The following is a 26291-nucleotide window of genomic DNA, read 5'->3' as shown; positions in this document are numbered from 1 at the left end:
CACCAACAGTGCACAAGTGTTCGCTTCTCTCCACATCCTCACCAACACTTGCTATCTCTTGTCTTTTTGATCATGGACATTTTAACATGTGTGAGATGACTTCTCATTGTGATTTTGATTTCCATTACCCTAGTAATTAATGATTGTGAGAACCTGTTCATGTACTTGTTGTCCATTAGTATATCTTCTTTGGAAAAATAATTGGTGAAAGATGTTACCTCGGTATGGATTTAATTTTCATTTCTCTTATGATGAGTGAGGATGAAGGGACTGGGTTTTAAAACAGGAAAAAAAGGCATGAAAGCCCCTGTGATGATAAAGACCTTGGGTGTATATCCAATTATTTCCTCTGTTATGCCCCAAAATATCCTCACACCAAGCTTAGCACCCAATTTCCTCTGTCATGAGTAAAAGTTCTCTCCTCAACTGCCATAATTCTCAAAAAAATTATACACCAAATGGCCTGAGTTCACACAAGAGAAACTGGGGTTTGAAAGCATATCTCTCTGATACAAGCTCCTCAGTTAGTGTCACTCCATTACACTACATTAAACCAAGAGCAGAGCAGTGGGACTTCCAAGGAAGAACAAAAATCTGCTACAGGAAAGTTCAATGTAAGACAAATCCCCAAGAGTGGGTCAACAGCTGGTAAGCAAAGCAATAAGATAAAATAATCATCTGAGTTAAGAAGGCATTAAGAGAAGTAAGGATGAGCCCTGAGCACACAGGGCTATCTATTTTTATAGATAGGTACTTGAGATATGTACAAATTCCTATAGATATTTGGATAAGGCAGGTGAATCAGGAGAGAAATTTTCATATAGTTCATACTAATTGACATTGTGTGATGGTAATTGTTAAAGTTAAGTAAACGTAATTCAATTTAAAACATTGGATTATAGATATGTTTACATGGCTTCTATCTGAAATTAATTAATTAATAGCTAATTAAGTAATACTATGTAGGATGCTAATCTATATTGACACTAACTTTAGTCACATGGTCACAGATAGCTACAAGGCAGGCTAGGGAAAATAGCCTTTAGCTAGACAGTCATGTACTCAGTTAAAAATTTTACTACTCTAAATCAAGGATTGACAAACTATAGCTGGCGACAAAATCTTGCCAGTGTCTCTTTTTGTAACTAAAGATTTATTTGAACATAAAACAATACTATGTAGGATGGTTTAGCTGCTCAAAAAGCCTTGGAGGAAATGGGGAGGTATTCGTCAAAGGGTACAAACTTCCAGTTATATGATGAATAAGTTTTGGGAATCTGATGTACAGCATGGTGATTACAATTAATATTGATAATACTGTATTATACACTTGAAAGTTGATACAAGAGTAGATCTTATATGTCCTCACAACAGTAAAGAAATGGTAAGCATGTGACAAGATGGCAGTATTAGCTAATGCTATGGTAGTTATCATTTGCAATGTACCAAATTAACACGTTGCACACCTTAAACTTACACAGTATTACATGTCAGTTGTATCTCAACAAAGCTGGGGAAAAAAGGCCTTAGAAATTACTCTTAAGACTAATTCTGATTCTCAGATAACAGAAACCATCTTTTCCAAGCATATCAGTTGACCAAGGTAGAAAGGCTCAGCAGAAAAAAAGAGATTTTTCTCATCAATACCAGGTTGTCTAAAGGGGGCTAAGTGTCCCTGGCTAGATAGACTTTTCTCAGTCATCACTGCTGTCCTGCAGGATGGAAACTTCAAAGGACCTGAGACTCTTCAAACCCAAGCCTAATATATTCTTTTCTTCCACCTGGAGAAGTATCCCTGCACTAATTTTGCATATCCAGATATCCCTCCCACATGGACCAGCTCCTTCCCCAAAAGGCACGATGCTTGAGGATGTTAAAAATGGCCTTTGTTCACCAGTGGCTAGGAGCCTTAGCCAGGGGATATTCCCCCCCAGCCATCCTCCCCCACAGCATCCAGTTGCTTTCTATTCCTATTGCTGTCTTACATTTCTCATGTCATTTGACCCATAGATGCATCCTACCTTCTCAATTGTTCCATTGCGTCTGGACAAATTTGGATTCATTCAGCATCTGAACGGTTTATGAGCACCTGTTCTGAGCTAAGCATAGCATAATCATAGGCAGCTTCAGCAGAAAATGGGCATTCATTTCAGCCAAAAGCAGTGATGTGATCTCGGGAAGGGATGCCATGAGCCAGAGAAGTTAAAAACTGGTGATTTAGGGTGACAGACAAGGCTGCAACCCAGTTCTGGGGAGCTTGTCTTCAGCATTGAGCTTGAGCCATGAATATCGTTGATTCCAGTGTGTACCCAAATGCACTTTAACCCACTTCTATGAGTCATACTTGGTCTATTTACAGGCTGAAAAGTCTTGGTCACTTCACTACCCCACCTCTCACATTTCCTGAATCTCTTGACACTACCTCAATCCCACAAGTAACGTCAACCCACAAGCCAGAGAAGGAAGAGGTATTTCCACAGGCTCCATTAGGCCAACTGCTTCCTCTTCTCTCCTCAGAGTTGTCCCTGAACTTGGGCTATGAGAGGGCTCACCATGGATCTGCCTTATTACCACGGCCCTCTGTCCAAGCGAGACTGTGAGACCTTGCTGCTCAAGGAAGGGGTGGACGGCAACTTTCTGTTAAGAGACAGTGAATCTATGCCCGGAGTCCTGTGCCTCTGTGTCTCGTGAGTAGCCTCATCTTCCACACATTTGGAACCTTATGCTAAATGTAGGACTGATAACCAAGTAGAAAAGGAATTCTACTTCACTGACTTCGCAGCCCAAATGAGCAGAATGAGAAATAGTTAGACTGCCAGGAGGGGATGGAAGGAACGTGTCTGTCCAAGCTCCTTCACCTGCCCTTCTCTCCCTGGTGCAAATGCCATACAAGCAATGAGCAGACTCTGTGTAGCAGCAGAAATGGGGCTGGTGAGGAGAAGAGTGCAGGCAGCATGGGAGCGGAGCGGGGAGCCAGAGAAGATAGCCATGTGAGAAACGGCCTCTCCTATAGAGGTTGATTTATTTGGTATGGAAAAGACTAGGTGCCCTTTATAAATTTTTTATCTGAGAGGCCAACTTTTTACATAGATTCTGCTGGCTCCACTTGTGATTCTTAAAATACTAATAATATTTCGAATTTCGTTGGATTTGTAAAAGGCTTCAGCGTACATCATCTCCTTTCATCCTGCTTGTAATCTATCAAGAAAAGCCACCATTTTATAGATGAAGAAACAGAGACCTGGGATTTCTCAAACAACTTGGTTGTGTTACACTTCATCTGGTGGTTCCAAAGAGGCTGAGTTCAGTATGCAGGTCCAAGCCAGAGCACCAGAGCTACACTGCTGAAGGAACTTGTTTAGCCCAGTTTAGAAAGCAATCCTGAACAAATATCAGGGGAAATCTACTGTCTTTAAAGATTCTTGTCTTTGTGGATACCACTGAAATTTTTCTTTACCTGTTATAAAAATTAAAACCCAAGTATCTCCATGGATGCACTTCAGGGCTTCTTAGAATTCGGGAGCTATAAGGACAAAAGAGATTGTCATTACTAACAGAATAGGCAGGGATATATTTCTTTCTCTATATGATACCGGGAATACAGATATAAGAAAGGCAGCCTTAAGGTGTCGGCAGTTTGAATTTTCAAGTCACAGATGATGTTGGGGGTGTTTTCATATATTTTTAGGCATTGTTAATTCCTCTTTTGAGAATTGAATAATCATATCGTTTACCCAGTTTTAGCTTGAGTTGTTCATCTTCTTACTGATTTTTTTCAATTTCTATGTATGAAGGTAAAACTTTTTTTTTCAAAAAAAAGACAGACACAAGAAAACTACAGACCAATTTCAATTTCATTTACTATCCACTTCCAATAAACTACTAACAAAATGGAAGCCAGTAAAATATTAATGGAGAAAATACACTATGCTCAAGTATGGTCCAATCCAAGAAATCAAGGATGGTTCCCTGATAGGAAAATTATTAGTTTAATTACATATTAATAAGTCAGAGGTTACAAACTGCATAGCTGATTCAAATTTGCTTAAAAGGTATTAGATAAAATTCAGCATCAACCCCTCAATTAAACACACACTCATGTGTGCATATGCATGCACACACTTACATACTCTTAACCATGTAGAGCTAGAAAGATGCTTCCTTAAACAAAGGCCAGATGAAGCACTGGAAGAATTACCCCCAAAATCATGAATGAGTCAAAGATGTTCATTATAAGCACTACTATGTAACATTTTCTGGGAGATGTTAGCAAGTGTAATTAGTCAAAGGAAATACATGTAAAAATTGAAAAGGAAGATGCAAAATTATTATTATTTGCAGTTGACATGACATTATACCTGTGAAATATAGATTTAACTAAAAAGAAAAACTACTAAAAACTAAGAAAATCCAATAAGGATATCTGCTTATATTATTGAAATCTAAAAAATCAATAGCTTTTTCATACAGAAACAATAACCGGTAAGTAAATATAATAATACATCTCATTTACATCAGCAAAAAATTAATAATACCCAGGAATAAATGTAATATGAAATGTACAAAATTAAATAGCTACTGGGGAGTTTACTAGAAGACTTCAGTGAAGGGAAGGATTCAGTTTGAAAGCATATCAGTTCACCATAATTAATCATAAATTCAGTATGTTTCCAGTGAAAAATCAACAGAATTTAAAATTTTTTCTTCAAAGATAGTAAAGTTTATCCAGGTGGGAAATGAAACACAAGGAACCTGACAGAGAGCCAGAAATTTTTTTATTAAAAAAGGGGGACTAGTACCAAATATTAAAATACATTATAAAACTACAGTAACTACTACAGTAATTAAAAGAGTTTGGTACTGAGAAATCAATGGAATTGAATATAGAATCTGGTAGAAATGAATCCAAATACATATGGAATTTAGCATATGCGTAAAATAGCATTTCAAATCAATGAGGAAAAGATGAGTGATAATTGTGTTGGGACACTTGGCTGGTCACTTAGAAAAAAATAAACCTGAATCCCTTTCTTACTTCTTGAAGTAAAATTAATTCAAATTGGTTCTAATACAGAACTTATTTTTCTAAATGAAACTGTGTGTACTAGAAGAAAACGTGAACTATTAAAAGATATTCCTGGAATTGAGAAAGACTTCCTAACAAGATATAAAACACAGAAACCAAGAAAAGATTGTTAAATATGACCATTATAACAAAAAACTGTTGTTAAAAAAAACTTATTGACAAACCAACAGAAAAAATCAAAACTTCATTAACATATAATGAAGCTTTTAAAAAACAATAGAAAACTAGGTAAAATGCAAGAGTAGGAGATTCTCTGAAATAGAACGTGAAAAAGAAGGATAAGAAAAAAATGCTAGATCTCACTCATAACTTAAAAAACACAAATTAAAAGAATAACGTGGGCTTCCCTGGTGGCACAGTGGTTAGGAATCCACCTGCCAACGCAGGAGACCGGGGTTCGAGCCCTGGTCTGGGAAGATCCCACATGCCGCGGAGCAACTAAGCCCATGCGCCTTAACTACTGAGCCCGTGCTCCTAGAGCCCACGAGCCACAACTACGGAGCCCAAGTGCCACAAATATTGAAGCCTGCGCGCCTAGAGCCCGTGCTCCGCAACAAGAGAAGCCACGACAATAAGAAGCCTGAGCACAGTGACGAAAAGTAGCCCCCGCTCATCACAACTAGAGAAAGCCTGCACACAGCAACGAAGACCTAACAGAGCCATAAATAAATAAATACATTTATTTATAAAAAAATGAAAAAGAATAATGTGATACCATTTTTACCTCTTCAAGGGTTTAGAATTAAAACTATGAAACTACCCAGAGGAATTCAACTGCTGAGAAGCAGAAGTGCTCGCACATGCTAAATACAGCCTCTTTGGATAGAAATGTGGTCAAAACATAAAATGCACAGGTATAACCTTTGACCCCAAATTTCATTAATAAAAACGTATCTTATAGTTATTACTGCATAAGTATGTGCAAATTGACATTAACAAGATTTAGTAAATCCATATATGGTATGAAAAGAACTCCAAGATCTATTGTTGTGTGAAAAAGGCAAGATGCAATGTATGATCCCGTCTGCGTAAAAAAAAAACAAAACAAGTATGCCTATATCCTTCTATATTCATAAACAATTTTTGAAAGTTATATAAGAAACTTATAATAGTGGTTACAGCTGGGGAATTTAGGAGGAATAAATAGGAAAAAAAGGTTGTGGATTCACTCTTTTTATTTGATAACTTTTTCACACTTTAAATGCTTACGTGCATGTATTTACTTTGGTAATTTAAAAAAATGTTTATAAAAATGTAGTGAATCCCTACTATCTATTCAAACACTGTGCTAAGGCCTGGGGAGATTCTAAGGAGATTCCAATAGGGGACTTGCAATTTTTTTCAACATGTAAATAAATAAAATAAAGGTAAGACAATATTATACAAATTCAAGGACAGAGGAGATGAGCAGGAAAGTCTTCTTAGAGGAGGCGGTATTTGAGCTGGGATTTAAAAGAGTTGATAAGATTTGGTTTCACAGAAATGGGATGGAAGGCATTGTAGGTTGGGGAAAAGGAAGGAACTTAGGTCTAGAAATAGCATATTTTAAAACACATAACAATCATACAGGGTTCTGGAAAGGTAGTTTGGAAACCAACTTTTGGAAAAGTCAGTTTGGGGTAATATTATGGGGTCTTAAAAGAATGATTCTGTAGCTAATGGGGAAACATGGATGGTTTCTAAGCAGGGAAATGACAAGACTACTTCTGAGTTTTAGGAACTCCAGTCTAATAAGGAGAGTGTACTGAAACTGGCAGATGATGATGGCAATACAGATGGGAGATGGTGAGGAACTAGCTACGGTGGGGCAAGCAGTGGGAATGGAGATTAGAAGAAGTTGCAAGAGATGTGATAGAGACAGGAGAGACCTTGGTCAAGGTTTCAGGGTAGGTAGTCAACACTGGGATTCTCTTTAAAAATTGACATTTATGCTCAACTGCTCTGTGATACATCATGCTAGCTTATATATTCATTCAAAGCAAAATTCATTGAGAAATGTAATACAAATAATAATAACTAATCAAATGGAGAGGCAGAAATAAATATTTGTTAAACACCTGCACTTGATCAGGGCTCACCCTCTTCCCTGCCCACATCACTAAAAGGCAAACAAAATTTCAGGCACCCTCAGGCTTAAGGCTCAGATCAAATGGTCCCCATCAAAACGGTCTTTTTCATAATTCTTGTGAAATTTTGTTATCACAAAAATCAGACAGACCATTCAGTTGTTATTGTTCAACAGTTATTTAAAGTTTCCCATGTCAAGCACTATGGTAGACACTCAGCTGATGCCTTCAACACAGCTCACAGTCTAGTGGGGAAAATAAAGAAGTAAAAGGACACTGTGACATGTGTGATAACTGATGACTGAGAGCAAGGAGTGATTCATTCATCAAGGAGTAGAGAGCCTACATGGGAGCTGGGACTTGGAGGATGACTAGAACCTTCATTCGTTCATTCAACAAGCACACACTAGCACCTATTATATTCCAGGCATGTTCCTATGCATTGGTGAAACAGTGATAAACAGTACAGATACTAGTCCTGCCTCCATGAAATGACATTCCAGTGAGAGGAGACAATACAGTGAAAACAAAACAGAGGGGTATTACAGGGAGGGACAAAGAGTCTTCTTTAGGTTGGGTACAGGAAAGATTCCTCTGAGAAGGTCACATAAAGCAATTCATATTCCAGTATACAACCCTAAGTAAACAAAGCCAAAATTATCTACAACACAAGCGTTAGACTGTTTTTCTACATCTGTGCAGCAAGAGCCATTATGAAGGTGCTTTTTATGAGTCAAAAATTGTGCTAAGAATGTTACATCAATTATCTCATTTATCTTTTGCAAAGCCATCTTCCATAGGTGATATATCCCTATTTTGTGGGAAAAGAAATGGAGCTTCTTATTAACTAAAGTGTCCAAGGTCAAACTGTTAATATGTTGTTATGTTCCCTCTCTTATCAATGTCCCCAGTTCCACTGAAATGTGCTCAAGGTGGTCCCCTTGGAACTGTGTTATAACGTGCCCAAGCAGGGAACTTGAGGGCTTGGCAATAGATCCTAATATGTAGAATTTGCATTCTGCTTCCTAGAAATGAGCTACCCTCTCTTCTTTGCTGTGTTAGAATGGCAATATGCCAACTTTCATGCTTTCACAGATCTAAATGAAGATATTATTGAGAAGGTTAGAAATAAGGGAAGGAAGTCACAGAGGAGAGTTGGCCTAGCAGCATATACCACTGACCAGAAAGCTATGTATGTGGTAACCATGGACAGGAAATGTTACTTGATCTCACAGCCTGATAGAGCATGAAAACACCAATGTGCAAAACACTGTCTGTGTAGGTGACATTGTGAGTGTTAGAAGTTGGAACTGGGTCTGGTTTTATAATCAGCAGAGTCAAAATAGAATAGATATTTGGAGATGCAAGGAATTCACCTGCAGTTATGAAGGCAAAGGAGGGACTTTCTGTAGTCATATATAGGAAGGCTGCAGATGAGAAGAACCCAAGCCCTGACTTAGGGCAGGTCCTCACTGAGGAGGAAACAACAGAAAGAGTGAATGAGAGAGAACCCAAGAGTCATTTCCAGCTCTCAGATTCTGAGATCTCTGGAAAGACTTGAGTTCAGAAAGAAAAAAAAAAATTCAAACTTTTTTGTATTTTTAGAAAAATCAAATGTTGAGAAAGGTATAAAAAAGAGAGCAGAAATTATCTCAGTCTCACCACTCAGAAATCACCTTTTCTAATCTCTCCAGACTGTTCTCTATTCATATGCATGTATAAGCAAATATTATATATGTACATAAATGGTTCATTTTATATATGATCATCTGCAACCCTTTTTTTCAGTGTATAATGGGTATCTTTCTACTTCAAAGAAAGCCAATACACATCATCCTTTCATGATTGTTTACTATTTTATTGATTGCATATATCATAATTTATACATAATGATACATTTAAGTTATTTCCAATTTGGTCCAATGGACCCAATGTAATTTGAGAAGATTAACATTTTTGTGTTTACATCTTTGAGAGTTTGCCCAACTCTCTCCTCAGGATAATATCCTAAACATTTTAACATTTTTACACACATTGACAAATTAGTACAACAAAAGATTATATGGATGCACACTCCAATCAAGACCAGTGAGAAAGCCAGAAGTTAAAAGTCTTAAAACATTCCGTATTGACTTGTAACTGTTTTTTTCATCATCTTAGCAGTATATTTCAAAGAACAGAAGTTCTTGATTTTGATGAAGTCAAATTTATCATGTTTTTCTCTCATGAATTGTGATTTCAGCATTGTATATAATAAACCCTTGCTTAATGCAATTCACAAAGATTTTCTCCTTGTTTTCTTCTAGAGTGCTATACTTTTAACTTTCACATTTAGTGTAGCCTATTCTGATTTAATTTTTACAATCTGGGGTAAGGTTGGGGTTGGTGTTTTATTAAATATCATCACCTATTTGTTCCAGCTCATTGTGGAACAGACTATCCTTTATCCCAATAAATTGCTTTGGTGCCTTTGTAAAAAACAAAAACAAAAACTATTGACTATATAAGTTTGGATCTATTTCTAAGCTCTCACCATGGATCTTTTTTTTTTGTCTTTATGCAAATTCTGTATTGTGTTGATTACTATCACTTTATAATAAATCTTGAAATAAGATGATTTAAATCACCCAACTTTTTCAGGGTTATTTTGGCTATGATAGGCCCTTTGCATTTCCATACATATTTTAGATTCAGCTTTTCAACTACCCGTCGCCCCCACCAACACACACACAGACTGATGACATTTAGATTGAGATTGCATGAATCTAGAGATCAATTTGGGGAGAACTAACATGGTAATATTAATTCTTCTGATCCATGAATATAGTTTAATCTCTTTATTCATTCATATCTTTTAAAATTTCTCTCAGAAATGTTTTGTAACAGGTCTTGTACATCTTTTGTCAAATTTATCCCGAAGATTTCATACACTTGATGCTATTTTAAATTATATCAGATTTTAGTGATTTAAAATTTTAAATTATTTTATTTTCATTTTCCACTTGTTCAATGCAAGTGAATGGAAACACAGTTGATTTTCATATACTGAACTTGTATCCTGCAACCTTGCTAAACTCACTTATTGGCCCATTGGCTTTTTTGTAGAATCTCTGTATGATTTTCTACATGCCATCTGCAATTAAAGGTGATTTTATTTCTTCCATGCCAATTTTTCTGTTCCATTTTTTTCTTGCCTTATTGCACTAGCTAAGACTTCCAAAACAATGTAGAATAGAAGTGATGAGTGCAAAAATCCTTGTCATTTTCTGATCTTGGGGTAAAAGTATTCAATCTTTTCCCACTAACTACATCTTTAGCCCTCCTGTTCCTAGTAGGGCTGAGAGTTTTTTTCTGCATCAACTGAAATGGTAGTATGAATTTTTGTTTCTTGTCTGTTAATCAACAGATTAAATTTTCTAGATTCCACATGTAAGTGATACCATGCAGCATTTATCTTTCTCTGTCTAGCATGGTTGAATAATATTCTATTGTTTATATATACTGCATCTTCTTTATCCATTCCTCAGTTGACGGACACTTAGGTTGTTTCCTTATCTTGGCTTTTGTGAATAATGTTGCAATGAACATGGAGTACAGATATCTCTTTGATATCTTGTTTTCATTCCCTTTGACTGTATACTCAGAAGTGGGATTACTGGATCATAATTTTTACTTTTTTGAGGAACCTCCATACTGTTTTCCATAGTGGTTGCACCAATTTACATTCCCACGAACAGTGCACAAGTGTTCCTTTCTCTCCACATCCTCACCTATACTTGATATCTCTTGTCTTTTTGATGATAGCCATTCTAACACATGTGAGGTGACATCTCATTGTGATTCTGATTTCAATTTCCCTGATGAGTAGAGATATTGAGTTCCTTTTAAAGTACCTGTTGGCCATTTTTATATCTTTTTGGGAAAAACATGTATGCTTTATGTATTTTGAAACAAACATTTAGGTGCATAAACATTTAGAATTGTTATATCCTCTCGATTAATTGACCCCTTTATCTTTTTGAAAACCCCACTTCTTTATTCCTGGTTATAGTCATTGCTCTGAGCTGATATTGCTAGCTTTCTTTCTATTAGTGTTAATAGTATATACTTTCCCCATCAATTGACTTTTTTTTTTTTTTTTTCGGTATGTGGGCCTCTCACTGTTGTGGCCTCTCCCGCTGTAGAGCACAGGCTCCGGACACACAGGCTCAGCGGCCATGGCTCACGGGCCTAGCCACTCCGTGGTATGCGGGATCTTCCTGGACCAGGGCACGAACCCATGTCCCCTGCATCGGCAGGCGGACTCTCAACCACTGCACCACCAGGGAAGCCCCCATCAATTGACTTTTAATCTAGTTGTGTTTTCATTTTTATATCAGATCTGTTGTAAGAATCATACCCCTGAGTCTTGCTTTTTTATCCAATCTGACAATAACTTCCCTTTAATAGGGATGATTAGGCCATTTGTATTTAATGTGATCATTAATATGACTGTGTTTAAATCTACTATCTTGGTATTTATTTTCTATTTGTCCCATCTGTTCTTCTTTTCCCCTTTCTGCCTACTTTGGAATTGATTGAATATTTAAATTATTTCCAAATTATCTCTTTTGCAGGCTTGCTACCTATAATTCTTTGTTTTTTGGTAGTTTATTTAGTATTTATAGTATTCATGTTTAACTTATTACAACCTATATTTGAGTAATATTATACCACTTCACCTATAATACAAGAACCTTACAATAATATCCTTTCATTTCTCCCACACTCTAATTAAGCTTTTGTGCTCTTATTGTCATCCATTTTATTTCTATATATTTTATTACCCCTAGAGTAGATTGTTATTACTTTTACTTTTAGCAATCAATTATCTTTTAAAGTGATTTTAAATATAAGAAAAATAATTTTTTCTTTACCCACATAATTACTATTTCTGGTACTCTTCTTTCCTTTGTATGTACCAGGGTTTCTCAACCTTGGCGTTATTGAAATTTGGGGCCAGCTAATTCTTTGTTGAGGGGAATGCCCTGTGAAACTTGTGATGACTAAAAATATCTCAAGACATTGCCAAAAGTCACTCCTAGTTGAGAAATATTAGTATTGTTTCAGATTTTCACCTGGTACCATTTTCTGTCTGTCTAAAGGACTTCCTATAACATTTCCTGTAGTGTATATATACTGGTGTAAATTATTTCAGCTTTTGTGTATTTGAAAATGTCTTCTTTTTACCTTCAGTTTTTGAAAGATTTTCCCTAGATATAGATTTCTAGGCTAATTTTTTCTTTCAATACGCTTAAGATTTTGTTCCACTGTCTCCTGACTTGCAGCGTTTCTGATAAGAAGTTTGCTGTCCTTATATTTGTTCTTCTGTAGGTATGTATTTTTTTTCTTCAATTGCTTTTGAGATTTTCTCTTTATCATTGGTTTTAGGCAATTTGATTGTGATGTACCTTTGTGTAATTTTCTTTGTGTTTCTTGAGTTTGGGGTGCATTTAATTTTTTGTACATGTGGTTTATAATTTTCATCAAACTTAGAAAATTTTTGTCTGTTGTTTCTTTAAATAGTTTTGTTCCCACTCAGGGAATTTAATTACAGGTATATTAGGTTACCCAAAGTTGTTCCACATTTCACAGCTTCTCTGTTTATTTTTTTCAGTCTTTTTTTCTCTCTGATTTTCATTTTGGATAGTTTCTATTGCTTTGTCTTCAAGTTCACTAATTTCTGTCTTCTGCAATGTGAAATTTGCTGCTACTCCCATCCAGTGAATTCTTCATTTTATACAATGTAGTTTTTATCTCTAGAAGTTTAATTTGGGTGTTTCTTTAATATCATCCATATTTCTACTTAGCAAGCTCTCTTTTCTCTAGATTCTTGAACATCTGAGATAATAACAACAACTGTATTAATGTCCTTGTCTACCAAGGTAGAGCCTTATGTCTCCCTAAGTTGATGAAATAGAGCTAGGAGTCCAGGAAGGCCAAGGTGCCTAGAGTTTATGGGGGTGAGAACACAGAAGAAAAGATACACTAAGAAAGAGCTCCTGGGATCTGCAGAGGGGTTCCTTGAATCTTCAGCTTAGTGTTGAATGGCTCATGTGCATGAGGTAAATAACCAGGCTGGGTAAAAAAAAATCACCCTAAAAGCCAAGGGAACAATCTCTGGAGCTCATGCTGGTCTGGAAATAGTTTGTATTCTCACCAGAGTAGAAAATTTTATAATTCATGGACCTCAGTTAGAATAATCAGAAGCATATTGACTCAGTAGTGGGATAGAATTAGCTCTGTAATAAAGGCTGCTCTTGTCTCACCTAAAAAAGATTTAAAACAAGTCTCCAAAAGATTGAACTATTTCCAAGTAGCTTAACTGTACCCTAGAAAAAAGTTCAAGAATCTTTATAGGAAAATGAGAATATCCAGCACCATAAAGATAAAATTTGCTACTTCTGGCATTGAATCAAAATTTACCAGGTATGAGGACTTTCCTCATGGTCCAGTGGTTAAGACTCCATGCTCCCAATGCAGGGGGCAAGGGTTAGATCCCTGGTTGGGGAACTAAGATCCCACACGTTGCATGGTGCGGCCTAAAAACAACAAAAACAAACAAAAACAAAATTTACCAAGTATGAATAGAGGCAGGAAATACAATCCATAATGAAGAGAAACGTTAATCAATAGAAACAGACCCAGAAATGAACCAACATTATATTTTATAGGATACTAATATAATCAATGTCCTTCTGTGTTATATTATGCCACAGAAAGAGAACTGACACATCTGTGTGATAAGGCCATGGTTGTGTACTCTTATTCTTATCAAATGAAGGCAAATGGTTCTGACTACCTTGCTATTAGGAATTTTAGCTAGCTAGCTAGATAAATTGCTTTTGTTTGATCTACAGCAAACATTTTCTTAGATCTAGATGCCAGATCTGTGATTATTTTATCCACAAAAATATGCACATCTGGAACTGCAGTTGAAAATACAATAAACTTTGATTAAGGTTGTAATAATCCATAGTCATTCTTCAAGATATATCTGGTGTTTGCACTGGCCAGTAGGTCAGTTAAATGAGAATGTGGTAGGAATCAACACACCGTACATTTCATGATTTGATGGTGCCCTTAGTATAGAAATCTCTTCCAGGGATGTGATATTGCTTTAGTTTACTGTCTTGGCAGATGAAACCAGTTATAGGAACTTTTGCTTTGTCCTTTCCACTACAATGGTCTTCATTCTATGATTCAAAGAACCAATGAAAAGATTTTGACAATTCCTAAGTGTGTAAGTGCATTCTGGAACTGGGGAAATAACCATAGGATGGTCCCGCGGTCCCATTGGATCCACTTGAAGTAGACTCGGGCCAAGATTTCGTCTATCACCTGACTCCCATGAGTTCTACTTCTGACTACTGGATCATGGGAACATTTGAGTCTCCAAAAATTAGTGTCAGTTCAGAGCCAGTATCAAATAACCCTAAAAATTATTGGTTATTTTTCCTTTTCCCAGTACACAGTGTCCCTAGTAAATGTTGTACATTCTTCTGGAAAAGGCTTGGGGAAGTGTGGTCACATTCCTTCCTTAAAGGAATCCAGAAACCCAACACCCCTCTCAGTAAAAGGGATCTGAGTCTGTCAACTAGATTAAATCTGTAAATTAGGTAAGACATCCAAGAATCCCTACTCTGTGACTTAAGTCAGTGTTGTGCCACAAGACCTAGAAGTTCTCTGCTTACTTTATATCCAACAGAACTTTAGGCTGCCCATCATTCTATGTTTTGGAATCCAGTGAATCAATTAAACATCACCACAGATCCCTGTACAGCAAATTGCTCTTACAATGTTACATCCCTCTGGCTTATGATAATTGTGCCGTCTTTGTCTCTCATTGAGTGCTAACACCTAACTATTCCTCGATGCCATTATTTCCACTAAAATCAGGGCACCCAACAATTTCAGGATTTCCCACTGTCAATTCCAGCTTACAGCACAGAGATGCAGTTTTCAAAGATGCTGGTTCTCTCCTCACAATTTATTTTTTAGTTCATCATGAAGGTACTGACCTTCAGACACCTGAAGAGGGGTGAGGAATAATTAGACAGTTTGCATTAATAGATTTATTATAATATTCCCATCTTCCTGAGTCTTCAGATTCCTTTCTCTATAGAATTCCAGGGAAGTTTTGGCATTTTGATCTCTATTGAATGTGAGCCACCATTAAATCCATGCTTCAATTAACCAGTCAAGCAGAATGTTTATGTCACTCCCCAGTGCATGAGCTAGCACATTAATTCCAAATCCTGGGTGAGTGTGCCTTTATTTATGAATTCAGCCAACAAATCTTCTATTTTATCCTTCTTGGTTTAACATCCTAATATCCATTTCTGTGTATACTCTTTATATATGTGTCTCCCACTGACTGAACCCAATCAGAGGCCTGAGAGCAAGGGAGCCCATAGAGGTCAGAGCACAGAGCAGAGTGGGGAAAGTTAGAAAGAGGATCTGGAGATACAGAAAATATCTGGCACATGTATATACTGGTACAGTAATTCCCCTACATAAGAACCTTCAAGTTGTGAACTTTCAAAGATGCAAACATGCATTGGCATGTCCAATCATGTAAGTTAGTTCACATGTCTGGCGTACCTTGCCACGTGCGTGCATCCTCTACAAGTGGTTGTGCTTTTGTGTACTTTACTGTACAGTACTGTATAGAGTACAGTAGTACAATATCTTTATTTCAAGCCCAGGATGTCTGGTAGCAAGCATAAAAGCAGCAGTGATGTAGGTGGTACTGCTAAGAAGAGATTCACGACACAGAAAATGGCAAGGGGATTTTCTTTATTTGAGGAGGCACTGTTAGTTTTTGAGGCATAGGACCTGAATGTAGAATGGTACACGAAGGTTGCAGCAGCCATTCAGAATGCAATCCAGTGCCACCGTGTCGTCTATGGTGAGAAAAAAAGAGCTACCCAGACATCACTGGATTGTTTTTTTCAAGAGGGTAGATAGAATTGAATCCAGCAAGGAACCAGAACCTGTGCCATCAACGTCAGGCATGAGTGAAACTGCAGCTTGCCTTCTGTCTCCTATTGCTGACGATCCTTCAGCTCTACCATCTCCCACCCCCTCTCCCTCCTCCAGTCAATAACTCTTCTTGCCTATTCCCTCGATGCCAGCCCCTGGAAGCCAGCAATTGTACTGTACTACTATACTTTTCAAGGTACTGTACTGTAAGATTAAAAAGTTTTGTTTGTTTGCTTGTTATGTATTATCTGTGTGAAAAGTATTATAAACTTATTACAGTACGGTACTGTATAGCCGATTGTGTTAGTTGGGTACCTAGGCTAACTTTGTTGGACTTACGAACAAATCGGACTTACAAACAAATTGGACTTATGAACGCGCTCTCAGTACAGAACTTGTTCGTATGTAGGAGACACTGTTCTGGACACGTTAGGTTTGAAATATCTAACATCCAAGAGGAGGTGTTAAGTAGTTAATGTTAAGTAGTTAATGTTAGGTAGAAAAAATGAGTCTGGAGTTCAGCGGCAGGTTGGAGGCAGAAATACAAATTAAAATATAATTTGATAAGTGTTCATATTTTCACAGTAGTCAGTCTTTCCATTCAAAAACATTCCACCTCCTTTTATTTTGTTCATTTATGTCTCTTGGTAAGATTTTTCATACACACTTGGCACATTTCTTATTAAGATAATTCAATGCAACTCAGCAGTTATTGAGAATGTATTATAAGATTGGCAATGGTGCTAGAGTGAACAAAGCAGACATGATTCTGGCCCGAGTATGAAATACAGATGAGGAAATGGATAATTAAAATTCGGTATGATAAGTTTTTTTTTTTTTTTTTTTTTTTTTTTTGGTGGTACGCGGGCCTCTCGCTGTTGTGGCCTCTCCCATTGCGGAGCACAGGCTCCAGACGCGCAGGCTTAGCGGCCATGGCTCACGGGCCTAGCTGCTCCGCGGCATGTGGGATCCTCCCGGACCGGGGCACGAACCCATGTCCCCTGCATCGGCAGGCAGACTCTCAACCACTGCGCCACCAGGGAAGCCCGATAAATATGTTTTGATAGTAATGGACTACTTTTTCCAAAGGTTTCCCTCCTTTCCCCCTGATGGAATGCCCCACCCCAGGGTGCCTTACCTGAAGCACTAGGTGCCTTGAATCAATTCAGCTGTCTTTCTCTGCCAAGTCTTCGAGCAAAGGTTGGATGGCAGAGGTGGCATGTGGCTGGTTATCGTGGTATGTAGTATATAGATAGTGAGGTTCTTGTGATATTATCACTTGAGACCTGTTAAGACAGGAATACATACACCAACTAAACCCCATCTACCCATCATTCCTCTTCTCTCCCCATGAGAATCAGCCTGAAGTTACCCCATCCCCCATTCCATACTCTTAAAAACACAGGGAGAAAATCAGGGATACAAATTTTAAGACTATATTCATTTTAGGTCTGTTTTTTGAAAAATCTAAAATTTTTCTTGAATATTGAAAAAAGTAAAACCACTCTAAAAGAGAATTATTAGAGAATTAAAACATAGCCTTTACCACAAAATAGTGTACTTCAAAAGAAGTGAGGTTGTTGGCAAAAATAATAAATACTTAGTGGTGGGCACTTTTTATCTGTTTAATTGTTTTGCTTTTGTGTTTGGATAAAGGCTGTTTCAGAGCAGTGAGTAAGCATCTGGAATCTAGAAAGTTAACCACTGTGATTACTAAAGGCTTAAATAACAAACTCTGTAGCTTGTTTTCAGTAAAGAGATATCAGCTCCCACAAAGAGCCAAAATGTTCATAATAGATTTTTTTCAAAGTTGCAGAACAAGAGATGTTTGTTGAAGATCAACAAATCATAGGAAAAGATTTACTTAGCCTATTCTAACATCTTTAGCATTTCCCAACTAGTGTAAACAGATAGAACTTTTCCAACAGATGGAAAAATTTGCACCAAAACCCCTCAGAACTCAATGATGACACCACTGATACCCCTCCCTCCCTGCCTTCCTCCCTCTCCCTTCCTCCCTTGTTCATTTATCTTTAATCTCAAAATTGCACTAAAAAAGCTATTTTACTTTAAACTTTCTTTATTAATTATAATTTAGTAAGTTTTACAGAGTATGTGTTATTTTTGAATACTGTATTTTAAGTTAATCTAATAATAGTTCATATTAGAAAATACGTATTTTCCATTAATTTACACTTTTATTTGTACTTTATAATATACTTATTTTTAAAGTACATTTAAATGTAATAAATACATAGTTTCACTGATCTTTGTTTTGTAATAAGTAATAAAATATTGGCATTGTCAGTTTTGTTTCAATAGTGCCAATCCGAAAGAGTAGACACTTGGGCTCATGGATTATACACATTTCAACTTTACTAAATTTTGCCCAATTGTTCTCCAAGATATTCGTATCTAATTACACCCCAATTAGTAGTATATAAAACTTTGTATAGCTCCAAATCACAGCCAGTATTCTGAATTAGTTAACTCTTACATCATTGTCAATCTGGTATGAAATTATATCTAATGTGGTTTCATTTCTATTTCCCTGATTGTTAGTGAAGTGAAGCACCTTTTCCTATGTTTACTGGCCATTGTACTTGTCTTTTTCTTATTGTACATTAATGTTCCCATTTTATCAATATATTAGGGTTGCAATTATCTTCTCCCAATTTGTGGACTTCTTCATTTTGTTAATAGTATATTTTGATAAATAGAAGTTTTAATTTTAATATAGTGAGTTTATTAATCTTATCTTTTAGCTTGTACTTTTTGTGATTTAAGAACTCCTTCCTTAACTCAAGGTCATTAAGTCAGTCACTTACATATCTCCCAAGCTTAGTGTTTTATTTTTTCATAATTGGATCTTCAATTAGAGTGTGAAGCAGGAATCCAATTTTATTTGTTTACACATGAAAACATTACCATTACCATTTAAAAAACAGCCTATCCCTTTCTCATTCATCTGCTATGCCAGCTCTGTCCTATATCAAGTTTTTATACATATATGGGTCTGTTTCTGGGCTATTTTAGTCCATTAATGTCTTCTTGACTCCAGAGCCAGTTCCTCACTATCTTTTTTTTAAATACACAATTCATTGGAGTATAATTGCTTCACAATGCTGTGTTAGTTTCTGTTGTACAACAAAGTGAATCAGTCATATGCATACATATATCCCCATATCCCCTCCCTCTTGAGCATCCCTCCCACCCTCCTTATCTCACCCCTCTAGGTGGTCACAAAGCACCGAACTGATCTCCCTGTGGGATACATCTGCGTCCCACTAGCTATCTATTTTACATTTGGTAATATATATACGTAAATGCTACTCTCTCACTTCGTTCCAGCTTACCTTTCCCCTTCTCCATGTCCTCAAGTCCATTCTCTACGTAAGTGTCTTTATTCCTGTCCTGCCCCTATGTTTGTCAGAACCATCTTTTTTTTTTAGATTCCATATATATGTATTAGCATACAGTATTTGTTTTTCTCTTTCTGACTTACTTCACTCTGTATGACAGACTCTACATCCATCCACCTCACTACAAAAAACTCAATTTCGTTTCTTTTTATTGTGGAGTAATATTCCATTGTATATATGTGCCACAACTTCTTTATCCATTCATCTGTTGATGGACCCTTAGGTTGCTTCCATGTCCTGGCTATTGTAAATAGTGCTGCAGTGAACATTTTGGTACATGACTCTTTTTGAATTATGGTTTTCTCAGGGTATATGCCCAGTAGTGGGATTGCTGGGTCATATGGTAGTTCTATTTTTAGCTTTTAAAGGAATCTCCATACTGTTCTCCAGAGTGGCTATATCAATTTACATTCCCATCAATAGTGTAAGAAGTTTCCCTTTTCTCTACACCCTCTCCAGCATTTGTTGTTTGTAGATTTTTTGATGATGGCCATTCTGACCTGTGTGAGGTGATACCTCATTAGTTTTGATTTGCATTTCTCTAAAGATTAGTGATGTTGAGCATCCTTTCATGTGTTTGTTGGCAATCTGTATATCTTCTTTGGAGAAATGTCTATTTAGGTCTTCTGCCCATTTTTGGATTGGGTTGTTTGTTTTTTTCATATTGAGCTGCATGAGCTGCTTGTGTATTTTGGAGATTAATCCTTTGTCAGTTGCTTTATTTGAAAATATTTTCTCCCATTCTGAGGGATGTCTTTTCATCTTGTTAATGGTTTCCTTTGCTGTGCAAAAGCTTTTAAGTTTCATTAGGTCACATTTGTTAGTTTCTGTTTTTATTTCCATTTCTCTAGGAGGTGGGTCAAAAAGAATCTTGCTGTGATTTACGTCATAGAGTGTTCTGCCTATGTTTTCCTCTAAGAGTTTTATAGTGTCTGGCCTTACATTTAGGTCTTTAATCCATTTGGAGTCTTTTTTTTTTTCTTTTTTTTTTTTTGCAGTACACGGGCCTCTCACTGTTGTGGCCTCTCCCATTGCGGAGCACAGGCTCCGGACGTGCAGGCTCAGCGGCCATGGCTCATGGGCTCAGCCACTCCACAGAATGTGGGATCCTCCTGGATTGGGGCACGAACCCGTGTCCCCTGCATCGGCAGGCAGACTCTCAACCACTGTGCCACCAGGGAAGCCCTGGAGTCTATTTTTGTATACGATGTTAGGGAATGTTCTAATTTCATTCTTTTACATGTAGCTGCCCAGTTTTCCCAGCACAAATTATTGAAGAGGCTGTCTTTTCTCCATTGTATATTCTTGCCTCCTTTATCAAAGAAAAGGTGACCATATATGTGTGGTTTTATCTCTGGGCTTTCCAGCCTGTTCCATTGATCTATATTTCTATTTTTGTGCCAATACCATACTATCTTGATTACTATAGCTTTGTAGTATAGTCTGAAGTCAGGGAGTCTGATTCCTCCAGCTCCATTTGTCTTTCTCAAGATTGCTTTCACTATTCAGGGTCTTTTGTGTTTCCATAAAAATTGTGAAATTTTTTGTTCTAGTTCTGTGAAAAATGTCATTGGTAGTTTGATAGGGATTGCATCGAATCTGTAGATTGCTTTGGGTAGTATCATCATTTTCACAATGTTGATTCTTCCAATCCAAGAACATGGTATATCTCTCCATTTGTATCATCTTTAATTTCTTTCATCAGTGTCTTATAGTTTTCTGCATACAGGTCTTTTGTCTCCTTAGGTAGGTTTATTCCTAGGTATTTTACTTTTTTTGTTGCAATAGTAAATGGGATTGCTTCCTTAATTTCTCTTTCTGATTTTTCATTGCTAATATATAGGAATGCAAGTGATTTCTGTGCATTAATTTTGTATCCTGCTACTTTACCAAATTCATTGATTAACTCTAGTAGTTTTCTGGTAGCATCTTTAGGATTCTCTATGTATAGTATCATGTCATCTGCAAACAGTGACAGTTTTACTTCTTCTTTTCCAATTCGGATTTGTTTTATTTCTTTTTCTTCTCTGATGGCTGTAGCTAAAACTTCCAAAACTATGTTGAATAACAGCAGTGAGAGTGAGCAACCTTGTCTTGTTCCTGATCTTAGAGGAAATGGTTTCTCTTTTTCACCATTGAGAACAATGTTGGCTGTGAGTTTGTCATATATGGCCTTTATGATGTTGAGGTAGGTTCCCTCTATGCCCATTTTCTGGAGAGTGTTTATGATAAATTGGTGTTGAAATTTGTCAAGAGCTTTTTCTGCATCTATTGAGATGATCATATGCTTTTTATCCTTCAATTTGTTTATATGGTGTATCATATTGATTGATTTGCATATATTGAAGAATCCTTGCATCCCTGGGATAAATCCCACTTGATCATGGTGTATGATCCTTTTAATGTGCTGTTGGCTTCTGTTTGCTATTATTTGGTTGAGGATTTTTGCATCTATGTTCATCAGTGTTGATAGTTTTCTTTTTTTGTGACATCTTTGTCTGGTTTTGGTATCAGGGTGATGGTGGCCTCATAGAATGAGTTTGGGAGTGTTCCTCCCTCTGCTACAAATTGGAAGAGTTTGAGAAGGATAGGTGTTAGCTCTTCTCTAAATGTTTGAAAGAATTTACGTCTGAAGTTATCTGGTCCTGGGCTTTTGTTTGTTTGAAGATTTTTAATCACAGTTTCAATTTCAGTGCTTGTGATTGGTCTGTTTATATTTTCTATTTCTTCCATGTTCAGTCTCAGAACATTGTGCTTTTCTAAGAATTTGTCCATTTCTTCCAGGTTGTCCATTTTATTGGCATATAGTTGCTTGTAGTAATCTCTCATGATCCTTTGTATTTCTGCAGTGTCAGTTGTTACTTCTTTTTCATTTATAATTCTGTTGATGAGTCTTCTCCCTTTTTTTCTTGATGAGTCTGACTAATGGGTTATCAATATGTTTATCTTCTCAAAGAACCAGCTTTTAGTTTTATTGATCTTTGCTATTGTGCCCTTCATTCCTTTTTCATTTATTTCTGATCTGATCTTTATGATTTCTTTCCTTCTGCTAACTTTGGGGGTTTTTTTGTTCTTCTTTCTCTAATTGCTTTAGGTGTAAGGTTAGGTTGTTTATTTGAGATTTTTCTTGTTTCTTAAAGTAGGATTGTATTGCTATAAACTTCCCTCTTAGAACTGCTTTTGCTACATCCCATAGGCTTTGGGTCATCGTGTTTCCATTGTCATTTGTTTCCAGGTGTTTTTTAATTTTCTCTTTGATTTCTTCAGTGATCTTTTGATAAAAATATGCTCTTATTTAGTAGTGTACTGTTTAGTGTCCATATGTTTGTATTTTTTTACAGTTTTTTTTCCTGTAATTGATATCTAGTCTCATAGCATTGTGGTTGGAAAAGATACTTGATACGATTTCAATTTTCTTAAATTTACCAAGGCTTGATTTGTGACCCAAGATATGATCTATCCTGGAGAATGTTCCATGAGCACTTGAGAAGAAAGTGTATTCTGTTGTTTTGGATGGAATGTCCTATAAATATCAATTAAGTATATCTTTTTCAATGTGTCATTTAAAGCCTGTGTTTCCTTATTTATTTTCATTTTGGATGATCTGTCCATTGGTGAAAGTGGGGTGTTAAAGTCCCCCACTAACTGTATTACTGTTGATTTTCCCCTTTTTTGGCTGTTAGCATTTGCCTTATGTACTGAGGCACCCCTATGTTGGGTGCATAAATATTTACAATTGTTATATATTCTTTTTGAATTGATCCCTTGATCATTATGTAGTGTCCTTCTTTGTCTCTTGTAATAGTCTTTATTTAAAGTCTATTTTGTCTGATATGAGAATTGCTACTCCAGCTTTCTTTTGATTTCCAATGGCATGGAATATCTTTTTTCATCCCCTCATTTTCAGTCTGTATGCATCCCTAAGTCTGAAGTGGGTCTCTTGTAGACAGCATATATATGGGGCTTGTTTTTGTATCCTTTCAGCCAGTCTATGTCTTTTGGTTGGAGCATTTAATCCATTTACATTTAAGGTAATTATCGATATGTACATTCCTATTACCATTTTTGTAATTGTTTTGGGTTTGTTTTTGTAGGTCTTTTCCTTTTCTTGTGTTTCCTGCCTAGAGAAATTCATTTAACATTTGATGCAAAGCTGGTCTGGTGATGCTGAATTCTGTTAACTTTTGCTTGTCTGTAAAGGTTTTAGTTTCTCCGTCGAATCTGAATGAGATCCTGCTGGGTACAGTAATCTTGGTTGTAGGTTTTTCCCTTTCATCACTTTAAATATGTCCTGCCACTCCCTCCTGCCTTGCAGTTTCTGCTGAAAGATCAGCTGTTAACTTTATGGGGATTCCCGTGTGTTATTTGTTGCTTTTCCCTTGTTGCTTTTAATATTTTTTCTTTTTACTTAATTTTTGATAGTTTGATTAATATGTGTCTTGGCGTTTTTCTCCTTGGATTTATCCTGTATGGGACTCTCTGCATTTTCTGTACCTGATTGATTATTTCCTGTCTCATGTTAGGGAGGTTTTCAACTATTATCTCTTTAAATATTTTCTCAGATGCTTTCTTTCTCTCTTCTTCTTCTGGGACCCCTGTAATTTGAATGTTTGTACATTTAATGCAGTCCAAGAGGTCTCTGAGACTGTCCTCACCTTTTTTCATTCTTTTTTTCTTCATTCTGCCTTGTGGTAGTTATTTTCAGTATTTTATCTTCCAGGTCACTTATCTGTTCTTCTTCTTCAGTTATTCTCTTATTCATTCCTTCTAGAGAATTTTTAATTTCATTTATTGTGTTGTTCATCACTGTTTGTTTGCTCTTTAGTTCTTCCAGGTCCTTGTTAAACGTTTCTTGTATTTTCTCCATTCTATTTCCAAGATTTTGGATCATCTTTACTATCATTACTCTGAATTCCTTTTCAGGTAGACTGCCTATTTCCTCTTCATTTGTTTGGTTTGGTGGGTTTTTACCTTGCTCCTTCATCTGCTGCATATTTCTCTGTCTTCTCATTTTGTTTAACTTACTGTGTTTAGGGTCTCCATTTCTTAGGCTGCATGTTCGTAATTCCTGTTGTTTTGGTGTCTGCCCCCAGTGGATGAGGTTGGTTCAGTGGGTTGTGTAGACTTCCTGATGGAGGGGACTGGTGCCTGTGTTCTGGTGGGTGGGTCTGGATCTTGTCTTTCTGGTGGGCAGGGCCACATCCAGTGGTGTGTTTTGGGTTGTCTGTGAAGTTAGTATGATTTTAGGCAGCCTCTCTGCCAATGGGTTGGGTTGTGTTCCTCTCCTGCTAGTTGTTTGGCATGGGACGTCCAGCACTGGAGCTTGTTGGCCATTAGGTGGAGCTGGGTCTTGATGTTGAGACGGAGATTTCTGGGAGAGCTCTCGCCGATGGGCAGGAGGTCTCTGGTAGCCCAATGTTCTGAACTTGGCTCTCCCACCTCTGAGGCTCAGGCCTGACACCAGGCCAGAGCACCAAGACCCTGTCAGCCACATGGCTCAGAAGAAGAGGGAGAAAAAAAGAAGGAAAAATAATAATAAATAAATAAATTATTAAAATAAAAAATGTTTTAAATAATAATTTTTAAAAAAGAAAAGAGCAACCAAACCAATAAACAAATCCACCAATGATAACAAGCGCTAAAAACTATACTAAGATAAACATAAAAATCAGAAACAAATCAGTTGCAGACAGCAAACCCCAAACCCCACAGTTTCTTCCAAAGTCCACCACCTCAATTTTGGGACAATTCGTTGTCTATTCAGGTATTCCACAGATGCAAGGTACATCAAATTGACTGTGGGGATTTAATCTGCTGCTCCAGAGGCTGCAGGGAAAAATTTCCCTTTCTCTTCTTTGTTCACACAGCTCCTGGTGTTCAGCTTTGGTTTTAGCCCCACCTCCGCACATAGGTCGCCCTCAGGCATCTGTTCCCACCCAGAGAGTACAGGGTTAAAGCAGAGGCTGATTAGGGGGCTCTTGCTCACTCAGGCCAGGGGGAGGGAAGGGTACAGTAGTTATAATTGGAATGTGGGGCGAGCCTGCAGTGGCAGAGGTTGGTGTGACATTGCAACAGCCTGAGGCACACCATGTGTTCTCCCGGGGAACCAGTCCCTGGATCACAGAACTCTGGCAGTGGTGTGTTGCACAGGCTCCTGGGGGGAGGTTGTGGATAGTGACCTGTGCTTGCACACAGGCTTCTTGGTGGCTGCAGCAGCAGCCTTAGCATTTCATTCCTGTCTCTGGGGTCCGAGCTGACAGCTGCAGCTCACACCCATCTCTGGAGCTCATTTAGGTGGTGCTCTGACTTCTGTGGGCAGTGAAGGAATCCCCTCTCCTCATGCACCCCGAAACAATGGTCTCTTGCCTCTTAGGCAGGTCCAGACTTTTTCCCAGACTCTCTCCTGGCTAGCTGTGGTGCACTAGCTCCCTTCAGGCTGTGTTCATGCAGCCAACCCCAGTCCTCTCCCTGGGATCTCACCTCTGAAGCCTGAGCCTCAGCTCTCAGCCCCTGCCCACCCCAGCAGGTGAGCAGACAAGCCTCTCAGGCTGGTGAGTGCTGGTCAGCTCTGATCCTCTGTGCAGGAAGCTCTCCGCTTTGCCCTCTGCACCCCTGTTGCTTTGCTCTCCTCCATGGCTCTGAAGCTTCCCCCTGCCACCCATCCCCTGTCTCCACCAGTGAAGGGGCTTCCTA

At 37.5% G+C, this 26291-nt stretch overlaps 1 protein-coding gene across 2 annotated transcripts in view; it reads left to right on the top strand.

Annotated features, from left to right (window-relative positions):
• Window positions 1–2538: 2538 nt before the first annotated feature.
• The window catches only part of SH2D1B (SH2 domain containing 1B), a gene marked incomplete at its 5' end in the record, with an annotated part of 32780 nt that continues 9027 nt past the window's right edge, over window positions 2539–26291 (top strand). For both annotated transcript variants that reach the window (XM_082615540.1, XM_082615539.1), the window contains one exon: window positions 2539–2687. In XM_082615540.1, coding sequence (XP_082471666.1) covers window positions 2539–2687 — 149 coding nt within the window. The remainder of the gene's footprint in view (window positions 2688–26291) is intronic.

Source organism: Mesoplodon mirus, assembly GCF_964341445.2.
Source record: "Mesoplodon mirus genome assembly, chromosome: 3".
NCBI lineage: Eukaryota > Metazoa > Chordata > Mammalia > Artiodactyla > Ziphiidae > Mesoplodon > Mesoplodon mirus.
This window is presented reverse-complemented; position numbering and strand designations above follow the sequence as displayed.